This window comes from Corvus moneduloides, chromosome 9, assembly GCF_009650955.1.
Source record: "Corvus moneduloides isolate bCorMon1 chromosome 9, bCorMon1.pri, whole genome shotgun sequence".
Classification (NCBI taxonomy): domain Eukaryota; kingdom Metazoa; phylum Chordata; class Aves; order Passeriformes; family Corvidae; genus Corvus; species Corvus moneduloides.
Genome location: NC_045484.1, coordinates 4550391 through 4565256, shown reverse-complemented (window position 1 = coordinate 4565256; position 14866 = coordinate 4550391). Strand labels below are relative to the sequence as shown.

The window sequence follows — 14866 nt, the reverse complement described above, 5'->3', positions numbered from 1 at the left end:
ATGGGAGAGAAGACACCTACAACAAGGGGCTGAGGTCCCTCCAGGACATGGGACCAGAGGCAGGACTAGAGACAGGCAGACCTGCTCTGGCAGGGACTGGAGGCCCAAGTCTCAGCAGAAACAGACCTCCTGGATGCACAGGCAGGAGATGCAGGTGAGGTCTCAAGGGGCTGGTTGTGGCCTCTTAGTGCACTCAGGACTCTGACAACAGCTATCCATTAATTGTGGCATGTATGTAATGCTGGTGATTGAAATAGTTCTCCCTTCTCCTACTCTTTTCCCCATTTTTTTTCCCCTGGGAAGTACGAAAACTCTGATCTGGTGATCCTTAGGGGTGGGGTCCAGGTCTGTGGAAAGGTTCCTGCAGGCTCCAAGAAGGTACCTTGCCTCTTTTGGCAAGATTGGTTTTCAGTGTCTGTTTTCACCCATCCAGCAGAGAAGAAAACCAGTTCAGAAGTGATGGGAGCGTAGCTTTTTAGATACTTGGGTGCTGGAAAATTGCTTAATTGTAAATGGTCCAAGCAGTAGAGCAACAGTGTTTGAAGATATTTCTCTGTGCCTATTTGAAGTTCTGTTTCAGTTCTTTCCTTTGAAAAAAATAATCAGAAAGACCCTAAAAGAGATGACTTTCCTGAAAGGATAGAAGATCTTTGCCATGGAAAGGTTGTTGAGGTTTTCCTACCTGAAAGAGAGTTGGACTTAGAACGGGTATCCATAAATTAGTTAGACAGCCCTCACACTCTATAATGAGCTTCTTCTGGTGGTTAATCTTCTTGCACTGTTGTTACAACCCCTTGGCATGGTATTAGATGAGGGAATTATTCTGCAGAGTCATTCTCCTTAGTGGGAGGGAGCTGTTTTTATCCAGATCTTTGCAGTGCTGGGTTTGGAATGATACACACACAGTTGGACTCGGCACTTCAAGTGGGGATTTACAGTACAGAGACAGAACGTGAGCCAAGGTGGAGAAACAGTTGATATCCCTGGTTTAGGAGCAGAAATTAATCACAGGCAGGTAATCACTTCCCTGCTTCTTATTTTCTCGTGAGCTTTCCCCTTTTGCAAGCTCCCCGTTGGCATCAGAGCACCCAGAGAGCAACCAGAGGGCGGGGGGCTCCAAGGGACCCCGAGTATCTACAGGCTCTGGAATGTGGACAGAGAGACATGGTGTTATTCTTGGGAGTGACCTTTCCTCCAAGCTGCCTAGCTCCATGGAGAGTCCAATCCAAGCCCATACAGATGAAGTGCAAGGGGTGTGCATTTCACAATTGCATTAGTGGGCTATAAATAGGGCCATACATCCGCCTTTGGCGCTGGCTAGAAAGGAGCCAGGATGTGTTTTCTGGCAGCCTTGGTGCTCAAGGAAATCCGTTTATTTTATGGTACAGACACACTTAGTTTTTCACTTAACCTTTTAAAGACAGAATCTTTGGCATTCATTGCCTACCTGTAGGTGCAAACGAGGAAAAATCATGGTAAAAATGCCAATACTTTCAATTACTGCAGTGTTCCTTTAGTCATTTTCCAGGTGTTTTATTAGTGGACCACAAATTTGGAGGGAAAAAAAAAAACAAGAGAAAACACCAAAGCCTGAAATTTGGCCAGAAAAGACTCACTCTAGGGAATAATTCCCAATTCCCCAGGTAAGCCTTATGTAGCTGCATGGGTGTGTATTCATTTCAGCAACACAAGGCTGAAATTTTTGAGGCTGTAATTTTATAGAAAATATCTACTGGTAGAAATAGCTGTTAAATACAAAGAAAATGTACCTGACCAAGAAGTATTTGTGTACCTTTGGCATACACAGCCAAAGATGCCTTTATAGGTTAGAAGAAGTGAATGTAGAAGGCGTTTTTCCAGTAGGTAATTCTCCAAAACACTGTGCCATCATGGTATTTTAAATAAATATTACAACCAAATGGTCTCATGTTCTCCTTGGTGAGAGGCCCAAGACTGACAGTGCTTTGTCTTGAGCTAGCACCAGAAAAAAATGGGAAAAATTGGAAAATGTTAAGGTTTCTGCCTCATGTGCTTGTGAAAAACAAAGCCTGGCTTCTGCTGAGCAGGTGTGATTGTGCCCTGCCATGCACCTTTTCTTCTTACCTGTACGAGTGGGGGCTCTGGCAAAAAGGGTCGCGTTTAGGGTGCTTTTAAATTCTGTATTTCCTTTCTGCTCTTGTCATGGGAGCACTGCAGGGGCTGTTTGGGCAACTGGGGTGCAGAGCTTTTCATGTTCTGTGGTACTGGGCAAGAGCATGGAGTCACTTTTGTTTCAGGAGTTATGGATTCAGGAATGATCTTGAGCTATTCAGACGGGAAAAAGGGGGTGTAGTGGTTTGGTTTTTTCCACTGAAGTCTCCTAAATTGTGTTAAAGCTTGTATTTGTTATAATTACATGCATTTTATCCCCTGTATTTTGTTGTCAAGTGGTTGCAGCCCCCAAGGCTGCCAGAGCTCCAGGAGCATTTGGACAATGCTATCAGGGACGCACAGGGTGGAGTTGCTGGGGTGCAGGGCCAGGGGTGGGACTGATGATCCTGGTGGATCCTTTCCATCTCAGCAGATTCTATGATCCTCTGATTCCATGATATACTGTATTTCTAAGTGTAGGAACTGCGTGCATCTTGAGATCTTTTTAGGGTGAAAGTACCCATCTAATGCAAGTGCTCTAAGCATGTATTTCTTACTTTGATTTTTTTTTTTTAGCTATTACTAAACTCCTTCTTTTCAGACATCAGTATTTTGCTTTCTTTTAAAAAGTGTTGCCCAAAGGGAAGGGGAGAAGGCATGGAAAATCTGGAGCCAGAGTAAAATATTAATCTTTCCAACAGGTTACTTTTGGAGCTCCTAGATGGTCTGTAAGGAAAATAATGTAATTAACTTCTGTACCTTTTGCATCTGGAAATGTGTGCTGTATTTTATAAATTAAGTTTTGGTTAGACCTCCCCTCTTGGTTTAAAGAAATACTGACAGTGGGGAGATATTACTAGTTCTGGGTATTTATTCAGTCCCTTCCATATTGGAATTAATAAAAATGAAATAGCTGCTGATTTAAAAATACTCTTTGAGGTCCATGAGCAGGGAAAATTTGATAGCCTAATATTAATAGAAAAAAGTTACTGTGCCAGAAAGGGTATGAAAATCCATTTCAAGTCATATGTTGTGGGGCAACAATCTCATTTAATAGTTGACTGATTGAGAATGGCATTGCTTGTTAAGGAAAGAGGAATTGGCATTTTTTATTGACAAGGAAACTGAAGGCACCTCATCCTGTATTTGCAATAATAGGAGATGTGTAATTTCGAGGGTGTGGAGTGGTAATGACTTATTTTCCAGGGAACCCAACCCTTGGGGCGATTCTGTTCAGGAAAGGTTTTGGGTGGATGGATACCTTAGGAGGTCTGTAAGGGGCAGGGCCTCCAGTGCTGCATGAGGGATGCTTACAGAAATGGTCAGTTAGGTATTTTTCCTGGAATTGAATAGTCCCTGACAGGTTCTGTGCCAAAGTGAGGAATGTTCAATGGAGTACATAGGCAGATGGCAGCTGGGGGAGGGTCAGCAGAGACTGGGAGTTTCATTAATGACCTTGAAAAACCTGAAAAGAATTAAATATTTTGTTCTTGGTGGGTTTTTTAACTTTCTGAGGGAGAATTTCAAACCAGAGCAGTGAAATGGAGTTGAAGGAGCCATTCTGAGCTGGCCGTGCTGTGCTGTGTTCAAGGCAGCCTGGATCCAGACACCCACCTGGGGGCTTCATATGAACAGTCATGTTTTCAAGGCACAGACCCTTTGTTTTCCTCCTGTCCATTCCTTTAATTAATCTCTCTGCTGCTTGTTTCCTCTCCTGCTTTCATTTCTCAATTTGATCTTTTTAGTGGGCTAGATAATTGCATTAGTTACTGAGTATCCTTCCTGCCAAGCACCATGGCTGTAATCTCCTCCACCTGAGAAATGGTTTCCTTTGGACAACTTGGCGTCTGCCTCAAAGTTATGTGTTAATTAAATGAAAACAAAAAGGTAAAAAAAAGTGTCTGTGTGTGTGTATATATATATATTTATATATGTATGTATATATGAATTATATAGTTTCAGCAAGCAGAAATCTGGGTAGCTGAGAGCTAGGTATGAGTGCACACCACCAGCACTGTTCTTTGGCTTTGTAATTACAGAGGAGTGCACAAAAGTCTTTAATTATATGATCACATGGCAGGTTTTTTCAATACCATCTCACATATAGTGTTTCCTCTGATCTTGAACACAAAGACAGTATGAGCAAGGCAGAAATTGTGTGTTTAACAATAACTGGATTTGGGGATGTTGAAGTTTTATTTTAAAATCTTTCCTGAGATAATGAAATGGCCTCTGAGGCTATGGTTCCACTGACCTACCTACAACTAAGGTAGGCCTGGCAGATAAAGAGCAGTGGGCCTGTGCCCCTGGTGTAAGGTTAGTTAAAACAATCCTTAATTTGTAATGTGATAGAAAATTGTATGTACAGCTCCAGTTTTCACAGGACTTGGATTGTATGACAGCCCAAAATGTAGAGTAGCCTTGGGGACTTTTTGACCCAGAAGAAACCAAGTACTGGAAGGAACCAAGAAGCAAAAACAAGGAGAGGGGAACTAAGAAGAAACCAAGTGAAGGGAGGAACAGAGTAACTCCGTCCTTGAGTAGGCTGCACATCTCCTGCTGTGTCAGCTGGTGTACAGTGGTTTGTTTCTGCAAGTCACATGCCAAATTTGAAAATTAAACCTATAGAAACAAGGGAGCTAAATTACGGCTTCATCATCACCTGCCACCTTTACTGGGGTGAAGGGAACCAGAAAACCCAGGATACACAAACTGAGGCACCTGAGGAGCAGCGGCAGCGCAGGGGCTGGGACGGCGCCTTCTGCCACAGGCAGACATCAGGCTGGGAGAGGACAGAGGTACCCAAGGGATGGGGAGCTGTGAGTGGTTTGCAGCTCTGGAAACTGCTGACAGCACTGGTGAGGGGTGGGTTAATAGGGCAGCTTGAGGGTTTGTGCTTCTCCAGCAGCAAAGATCAAGATCATGTCCAGGACAGTTAATGGAGCTATGTTCTGTCAGACCTGTCAGCCTCAGGGATTGCTGCTGAAAGATGTCATGGTTTGGGCCTGCAGAAGGGAGGTTTGATAAAGTAGAATGGAAGTTGCTAAATTTTTTCAGGTAGGCATCACCCTTGAGGGAGTTAATGTTTCATGAAGCACTGGGTATGCCAGGGGGCTGCTGGATAGCTTAGAAAAGAGCTACCCCAGTCTCGCTCAATGTCCTTCCAATTCTGCAGGAATTCTCCATTTAGGGGCTGGTTTTTGTTACACTGAATGTCTCAATCCCTTTTTTTCCTCCAAAAAACCCGCCCTAGCGGTCACATCTGCCTTGTGCAGAAGCAGTCGTTGGCGTTCCTTGGGTACATGTTAGGGTTGTGTAGGAAGAAGAAAAAGTGCTTGAGGGCGGTCTTTGCAGATGTGCTGCAATCTGTGTGGTGTGTTGATTTTTAAAGAGCTGTTCTGTCAGAGGATTTAGATTTAGTTGGCAGAATTGATGTGTTGCTCATGCACCTGTTCTCTGTTTAGTATCTGGTGGTGTCTACTGCCTCAACTCCCAGCAGTGGCTGTATTTTTACATTGGATTAAGGTAAGGTAAATTAATTTGGGAAATCTGAATGAGCATTTTCAGATAATCCTTTGAGAAAAATGAGTTGGCTTATTTCCTAAGCTATTTTTATTATTCTATTCATGTTAGTAAAACCATGATCACTTGGATCAAAAATTGCTTGTGAATTGATAGCTTTGAGGGCTGGTAACAGAGGAAGACAACAGGCTGCTCACCCAGTGCTGGTTGATCTCCAATGAAATTTCACTCCCAGCCCACATTCAAGTGGATCAGAAACCCACGCCCACAGCTGAACAAATGCTTCAACTCTGTAGAATCAAATGTACCACGGAGCTGCTACTTTCTGTGAGTGCTTGAAGCTGGACTTAAGAAGATTACTCAGATATCCTCCATTTCTTGATATTTAGTTCAAGAAACATGAATTTGCAGGATTTTTGGAACTGCTTTCTCTGACTGTTGCCTTTTTTGGGGATTTTTGACATAACTTCTCTGGTATCCAGGCAGTTGATACTCACATACATAACAGAGATGGAATAACCTAAGCAGCTCATCTCACCTTTCCAGTGCTCCAAACCAGATGGACATGAACCAGTGGCACTCAAGGCTGATGATTCAGGTGATGGAAACTGCAGCCACCCAAGCAATCTAATTCTGCTCTTCGACTGTCCTGGTGGTCTGTGATTTTGTTTTTTCCCCTGTAGCCTGGCTCTTTCTAGAGGTGAGCCCACCACTGCTCGTATCCTCCCAGTGCAGCTGTGGATCATGGTGTGTTCCTACTTCCCAGTGGCACTGGAGATGGGCTCTGGGAGAGCTGCATCCAGCTCCAGCATCCCAGCACAGGCAAGACATGGAGCTGTTGGAGTCAGTCCAGAGGAGGCCATCAAGATGGTCAGAGGGATGGAGCAGCTGTGCTATGAGGGAAGGCTGAGAGAACTGGGATTGTTCAGCCTGGAGAAGGGAAGCTTCAGAGTGATCCAGTTGTGGCCTTCCAGTGCCTGAAGGGAGACAAAAAAGATCGACAGAGACTGTTTACAAGGGATGGAGGGACAGGACAAGGGGGAATGGCTTCCCACTCCCAGAGGGCAATGTTAGATGGGATATTGGGAAGGAAGTTTTCCCTGTGAGGGTGAAGAGGCCCTGGCACAGGTTGCCCAGAGAAGCTGTGGCTGCCCCTGGATCCCTGGAAGTGTCCAAGGCCAGGCTGGATGGGGCTTGGAGCGACCTGGTCTGGTGGAAGGTGTCCCTGCCCTTGGCAGAGGTTTGGAATTGGATGATTTTTAAGGTCCCTTCCCACCCAAACCATTCTGGGATGTTTGGCATGTTCTGTTCTCAGCATTTAAGTGGCTCACCTGCTGTTCTATGTTTCAGTAGAATTGCATCAAAATCTCTTATGGTTCTTAACAAGTATTTTTAGAAAAAGCAGTTCAGTCCTTTATCTAAATATAGCTTTGAGCTTTCAAGCCTTTGGGAGAGGGGAGCACGTGAAGCTTTGATCTGTGGGATTCACAGCAGTAGGAGCACTTTCTGCACCTGGCAGAAGTAAGTACAGTGCAGAAGAATTTGTTAGACAGAAGGCTCCTGTTTTACAGAACAAATGTGTGGTTTAGTCTGGATGAAGGATACATCTTGGCATGTTGTGCAATAGGCAAGGGAGACTGAAGAAAAATATGTGGCACAGGAAAATGAAGGTGTGTTTAGAAACTTCCCTCTGGGTGGTATGACTGAAGTACCACTCACCTCCTGCCTGATACTTGATATCTCTCTAAAAATAGAGGAGATGCTCACCCATCGTCCCTCTTGATGACAGTGGAACCAAATCTGTTCGTCCTTAGATATCTGAAGTGGTAGTGCAGTGTAAATCAGCATTCTAGTTATTTATTTATTTATTTATTTATTTAAAGGCTTGCTGTTTAACCAGATATTTCTCTGAAAGTCACAGTGACTCCAGATATATTTGACAAAGTTACGCTTTTTTCTGGTCTTTTTCTTTTCTTTAAACTGAGCCAGAATTAGTGTCATTGCCCATATTCCTGTGGTAAAGGCACTTACAGCCATGTCTGGAAGTGCTGAAGACATTTTTCTCATAGGAACCACCACAGTTTTGTGTCCCCCACCCAGTAATTGTTTCAATATTCTAAGTTGATATGCTCATTTATCACTGAAATCGTTATTAATGAGTGCTGTTTTTCTTTGTCACATTGCCATGGCAACTGGGTGACATGTTTGAGTGGAATTATCTGTTTCCAGATGGAGATCTTCATTCATAAGATTTTCCTGCTGAGAATTTTTGCAACATATTCAAGTTCAAAATTCTTCTTCCCCATGCTTTTCCACAGTTTGGATCTAGAGGCGTTCCTGCTTTCTGGTTTATATCCTGTGATTTTGTGGTGGGTGTTATGCTAGCAATATTTCTGTCTTTTATTTGTGGTTCATTTATGTTGTTTTTCTTTTGATTTAATTGAGTTGCTTTTCTTCAACTCAGGATTTGCTGTGACAGTCCTGTAAAGCCATTCCTCCCCCATGTGAGTTACGGGAAATTTTCTCTATTTGTATAATACGCCACACAATAGAAGATGATACTTGATTTTGTTTTTACTCCTGAAAGGAGCATAAGGATGTATTCATCTTTATATATGACATATCACATTCTGAGTGATAGAGTCCTAATTTTTTTTATCACTAGTTGATTTTTAGTTCTATACAAGAAAGAAACATGAATATGTTTCACTTTTCTTTTTGATATAAAACTGTATTTAGGAAAAAGACCAAGGTAAATATGCATAGAGTACAGATTTCCTTTATCCTGAACTTCTTACAGTTTTAAAGGTCTTGTTGGCTGCCAGACTTAATGAGATCCTCCTGGATCTCAATCAACATTTCAGGATTTCTCTGGATTTGTTTCTGATCACTCAGACCAAAATACCTCAAAATGCTGTGTTTACTTCTGTAGAAACCAGAAAGTAAAACTCAAAAGGTGATTTTTATCATCCTTTACTTCTTCAGCTGCAGGTCACTCTTACGTTATTGAGCAAAACCAGGTTAGCAGTTTTTTGCACCTACCTACAGGAAAGGCACTGAGGGCCCATTCATCCAACCTGTCTTTAATGTAATTTTCATATTCACCTAAAACTATTAATGACCATACACCTCATGATGTGCTTCGAGGTCTGTCTGTTGCTTAAGCATCCCTTCTTTTGCACTTGCAGTGCTTTCATGCTGCCAGTAACTTTAGAACAAGAACAATCTCATAAATAGCTCAGAATCTGTAGTTTCTGGACACCTTACCTTATGTGTAATGTATTTATATTTTGTCCTTACCTTATGTGTAATGTATTTATATTTTGTCTTCACCTAGTAAAAAAAAAATCTATATATCGTTGTGTCCTCTCAAAAATAACATAATGCAGTGCAAGACTCATCTTCTGCAAATAATGATTTGATTTTAATGACTATATTTAGCATATTTGAAATAAAGGATGTTGTCTTACCTGTGATTAAGGTGTTACTTCTCTGTTACACCAGCAAACAGTGTCCTCCCTAGCTGTATAATTCTTATATTTATGTAAGTATAATTACTTAGCTGCTCCTTTCCCTTTGGAAGTGGAATCATACCTATTTATACCTCCTTCCAGCAAGAGACTACTCAATACTAACAGATGTTACCAATGTATTATATCAGTGCTCCTTGTTTTAAGGAAAGTGTTTTGCCTGTGATAGGGAACTAGGAGAGCTTACGAGTAATGATGTTGCTTCAAACCTAATGAATCTCATATCTGCTCCCTTCGTCTCAGTGTGTAGCTGATAAAAGAGTTGTTGATGGCTCAGTTATTAACCAAAATGAGGTTGATCCCTGGCTTTCCACAGGCCAGTGCTGCATTTGCCTTTTAGTCTGATCTTGGTGCGTGCACAGCTTGCTCAGAGCCCCTGGGATTGCTGGAGCTGGGAACTGCCAGGCACTCTGGGCTGTTCATCACTCTTGAGGCACTGGAGCCTGAGTGCCGGCCACTCAACCCCTTCCCCAGTGTGCCTCATCCCAGGAGATAATCTCTTGGCCTTAAAGGCAGATTCTCAGCTTTAGATTGTGTCAAAGCTTTATTGCTTTTTGAGATACAAGCAGAGATTTCTTCTGCTCAAGCACATACCATCTATTAGAGTCAGGACATTTATATTAATTTTGTAGGACACTTTCTATTACAAGGCTGATCTGCCAACATCTGCAGGGGCTTCTGCTTTGACTTCCTGATTTTTTTTAATCCGTATCCACAGAATCACAGAATGGTTTGGGTTGGAAGGGATCTTAAAGCACCGCCAGTGCCACCCCCTGCCATGGGCAGGGACACCTTCCACTATCCCAGGCTGCTCCAAGCCTCGTCCAAGCCAGCCTTGGACACTTCCAGGGGTCCAGGGGCAGCCACAGCTTCTCTGGGCACCCTGTGCCAGGGCCTCTTCACCCTCACAGGGAAGAATTTTTTTCCCAGTATTCCATCTAATCCTGCCCTCTGGCAGTGGGAAGCCATTCTCCTAAGGAGAAGGTGGATTTCTCCAAAGTAAGACTTGCTGTTTGCTGTGGTGGATTCACATTGTCCAAAAAATGCTATGAAAAATGACTGGTTTATTTTTGGAAACTTTCTTGCTGCTGCATACCTTGGGCATAAATTACCCAGGTGTCTGCACTTCTGCAGTTGGTAGGATGTAGGGGAGACTAACACCAGCTGTGCCAGAGATAATTGAATACTTACTGTATTATCAGGAAAGTATTGAAGTTTACTAACACTGATGGAAATATCTCTGGAAATATCATAAGAAATCTGTGCAAAGTTCTTTGCCACCAGTTCAGAGCTACTTGATGTATCTGGCAGACAATGCAGCATTTGAAGGATCTGTGCCTGTGTCCACTGTGAATTTAAAATTTCATTTTTGACCTCTAGAAGACTCCATCCTATCCAGGTGTATCATTAATTTCGCGTGTCAGCCTGATTATCCTGGCTATCAGTCAGGGACTCCTCGGTGCCCTGGTTGACTTGCTCCAAGAGATGATGCCTTCCGAGGAAGCATCCCTCCTATACCATCCCCACAGGATCAGCTGCTGCCTGGCTGTGGTGTTTGATCACAATTATTCTCTTGGAATAAGCAGCAGACACATTTCAGGGTTATTTTTGCCATGGAACGTCAGCCCCTCCATACCTTCCTGGTTTTCCACAGGGCTGGGCTGAACATCCTCTCTCCTCCAGTGCAGATGGACTGATTGGCTGTGGGTTGGGAAACGTCCTTTGTGCTGCTTTCTCTTGCTCATCTGTTTCCCCATTCAGATCCCTGCGTGCCTCTGTGGGAGTTTGATGCTTTTTCTGTGTGTGGGTTTTATTGCTCTCCCAACAGAGAGCACTGAGGCAGGGAGGAAAATGTAAGTTAGATAATTGCAGTCAATCAAGTACTTCTAATTCCCAGGCTTTATTGTGTTCAACCTTTTTGGGTTTATGAATTGTCACCTCCAAACTAGCTGAATTACACTGGAAAAAAAGAAAAAAACCTCTGAGTTGTTCACATTTACCAATCTAATTGTATTGTCTTAAATTCTTGAATCTGATTTGAGGCTCTGCATCTGAGATGCTTCTATTTGATAGATTCAGTTTATTTGAACTCTATGATAAAGAAAACATATAGACTATGGGCTAGACCATACGCAAACCCATGATATATTTTTTAAAATAAGACTGTTTTTTGAAAGAATTTTATTTTAAAAATAAGCCTTACTTTCCAAAGCAAGGCTTATTTAACTTCTAGAATGTGGTTAACAGCTTCCTGAAAATAACTTTGTCTAAATAACAAACACAGTAACCCAGAAAAACCTATTTGTGCTCTGTGTTTCTCTTAGTAAGTGAGAGAAATTGCTTGAAAACCCCCCAAAAATGAGGAAAGTTTGTGCAGTGTCTTCTAATTTGCCAAGGTTTTGCTCTTTATTCCAAGTGTATTGTGTCTCATTTCACTTTGTATTAATATTTTCCATTTTTGTGGGATGAAGTTTCTCTTCTGCATTGTTTATCCTGACTGGAGGAGGGCGGATGTACCACTCCAGGTGTTTTTTCCAGTAGATTCACGTGCTACAAAGATAATCAGAGCAAAAAGCAACTGAGCAAAGGCAGTGTTGGTCCTGCAAGAACTGGATTCACAGGCCGCAGGGATGAATCAATTTTTCTGAAATCCCATCTTGTCCTACCAAGGAAAAAAATCCCTTTACTGGAGCTTTGGGTTTACTGTGGTATAGCACCTGTATGTTAGATAACATTTCCATGCTGGCATTAGAGCTGGGAATTCTAGTATTTGAAGAGCTGATAAATATTATGGACAAACCAAGAATCTTACTTTTCTTACTTATTTTCTGGCTGAATTTCTATCTGGGTAACGTTCATGTGCAGGAAAAATGGTGATTGGTGGGGGAAGTTGGAAGATGAAGATGGTCAGCATGGGCCTTTTCTCCAGAAATCATTCTATGACTGTGCATTGTGTCATTAGGAAAACCAAAAAAAAAGCGAAGTGGTTATGGTGTGGGTTGGCTTTTTTCAGCTTTTAACCTAGGTTTTCAATAGCCTCCATCAGCTTTGCTGTACAAGGAACACCCATGAGCAGACTCCTCTCTGGAGTACCACTGTACATGACTTGTACATGTACTGGTCCACTGAGAGTTAAAATCCAGGGAGGGTGCAGGAGCAAAGAATTTGTTTATATTGAACATACTAAACAGAAAACTAGGGATCTGGGGAAAAGTACACACCAAACATCCCTGTTTCCTGGTGCCGTGGCTATACTAGACCACAGAGCTGCTGAAATTCTTGTTGAAGCTTCAGGCAGGAGAAACTTCCTTTGTATTAGTCACATGTAGGCCTTTGAAAAGATATACATGTAATTTTTAGTTGCTTTGCTTAACTAGGGTCTATTCTAGTCAGCTGTTTTGGTTTTAGTTTGGTTTTTATCCCAGCTGCTGAACTACACTGGTTCAAATTTTTTTTTTCTTTTTTTTTTTCTTGGTGCTCAGATGAGTATAGGATCAAACCAGTGGAAGAGGTCAAATACATGAAAAATGGGGGAGAAGATGATCAGAAAATAGCAGCCAGGAACCAAGAAAACTTGGTAAGGATTGAACTTATCACTTCTCTAATGAACTAACGTGGCTCTGCTTTTGTGACGGAATATGCGGCATGCAGCACCCTCCAGCTCCGGCTTATGCGCGGCGAGAGGATTTTCTCCAAAATGTCACAACTCCCTGCAAAGCTCTCATGGAAGGTGCAAAATACGACTTTTTCCTACTTGTCTTTCTGAATTAGGCTCTACTTGATCTTGGAGTGAGTGCCTCCATGATTATAAGTCACTCCCCTCCCTTGCAGATCCAGAAATATGCTTTATTTGGAAATGTGTGTGTCTGTGTTACAAACGAGCTGGAGTAAAACAGCACTTCCCTGCCATTAAGAAAATGACCTACTTATGTAGATATTATTTGCTCTACACTTGCTTGTTTTCTGTGTTTTAAAATTCCCAGGAAAGGCAGTTTGGAACAGAAAAATCCAATATATTCATAACACAGCAGTCACAAAAATCATGTGTGTTTCTTTTGCCTGGATCTGAGCACTTTGCCAGCTCGTAGTTCCACTTAAGGGAAAGCAATTACAGGTAAACTCTTAGGACTACTTGAAATAACTAAGATGCTGTTGAAGCAGCTTAAAAATCACGGTTGAGTCACTTCTGGCATTTCTGAGAAGTTATTTCTTCCCTTCTAAAGCTGAAGGACTGTAGGTTTTGTTATTGGCTGCCTGGGGCTTTTCCCAGTTGAAGTTTTCAAAGACATCCCACAAGTCTTGTAGTTGGGTGCAAGTTTTCACATCTGATTCCACTCATGCAGTGCAGCTTTTCTTCACGTAGAATGGTTGGGTTTTCCCCCCTCCATGTGTAGGTCCAGAGGGGAAACATTAGCAGCAGATTCCAGTGGAACCATAACCATTATCACTAGTTGAGGATTTGCCTTTTGCCATTATTGGGTGGCTGTAGAAAAAGCCACTGTTTGGGATTTTTAAATTTTCATGAAGATGTGAGCTCCTGCAACCTGGCTACTTTATATTCCCTCTCCTAGACACACGTATCACACAACTGCAGGTGCACTCCTGTAGCAAATGGAGTTTATTTTGCTGTCCTATCCTGTGGCTGAGCAGCAGGCAACACGTTTTCTTCTTCAACCTCCAGATCAGCTGTTTGCTACCTGCAATTTTGCATTGCTGATGCTCCAGTGAGTTATGCAACTTCAGCTTCGAGTGGGATTTAGAGGGTTTCTTAGAGGTTTTTAAGAGATTCTTGGGGTGTCCTGTGCAGGGCCAGGAGTTGGAGTCGGTGATCCCTGAGAGTCCCTTCCAACTCAGGATATTCTGTGATTCTACATTAGATTTTCGACTGGCCTTCAGCTGTAGTTAAATGAGAGTATTTGCAGAAGGTACAATGTCACTGGAATGACAGCAAGGAAGAGCTCAGGAAAGCTCAGGTCTGCTGGGGTGACACAGTTGCTGCAGCTCTATTCAAAACTAGCTCTAGCTATTTTGCACTTTGATTGGTGCCTGCTGTCTTGTAGCACCCAAGTGTTCACCTTATTAAATGTAGGAAGAGCACAGTGCTTCTTATTTTATTACTGGTGGGTCATGTTAGAAGGGAGCAGTGAGTTTGTTGGAAAATGTAACAATAAGGATTTGGAAGGCTGATGTAGCTCTTCTCTGTCATGTTTATCAGGAGGGAAAAAAAAAGGCAATAACACAAGAACATCTTCAGCCAGACAGGATGGATATGCTTTAAAACAAAAACTGTCTTGACCACCAAAAAGGCTTTATTTTCCTTTTCCTCATCGTACTATAAGGAGATTACCTTGTCTGTAATATATGCAGCTTTTTAATCCTGGGAATCGTCAAGTCCTCATCACTCCTGGGTTTTTTAAAGGGGTCTCACTGTTCAAGTTCTCCTTAGTAAACATGTTTTAGTTCAATGCTTAGAAGATGGGTTAAGCTACCCATCACTCAGGCTTTAATTTCCTTAACATGTGAGAAGTTGGCAAGGACTTACATAATCCCGTCTTCTCATCAGCCATTTCCAGGCAACTGAAATTTTAGGAACAAGAAAAGGCGGTGGGAGAATGAACTGGCCCTTTTTCCTCCTCTCTTGTTTCTTAATCCCACATTTCTTTATTGTCACGGGGCTGCAAATT

General features: G+C 42.4%; 1 protein-coding gene across 2 annotated transcripts in view; it reads left to right on the top strand.

Moving 5' to 3' along the window:
- C9H1orf21 (chromosome 9 C1orf21 homolog) overlaps positions 1 to 14866 on the top strand; it is a 115017-nt gene that overhangs the window by 50679 nt on the left and 49472 nt on the right. For both annotated transcript variants that reach the window (XM_032117842.1, XM_032117843.1), the window contains exon 3: positions 12665 to 12759. In XM_032117842.1, coding sequence (XP_031973733.1) covers positions 12665 to 12759 — 95 coding nt within the window. The remainder of the gene's footprint in view (positions 1 to 12664; positions 12760 to 14866) is intronic.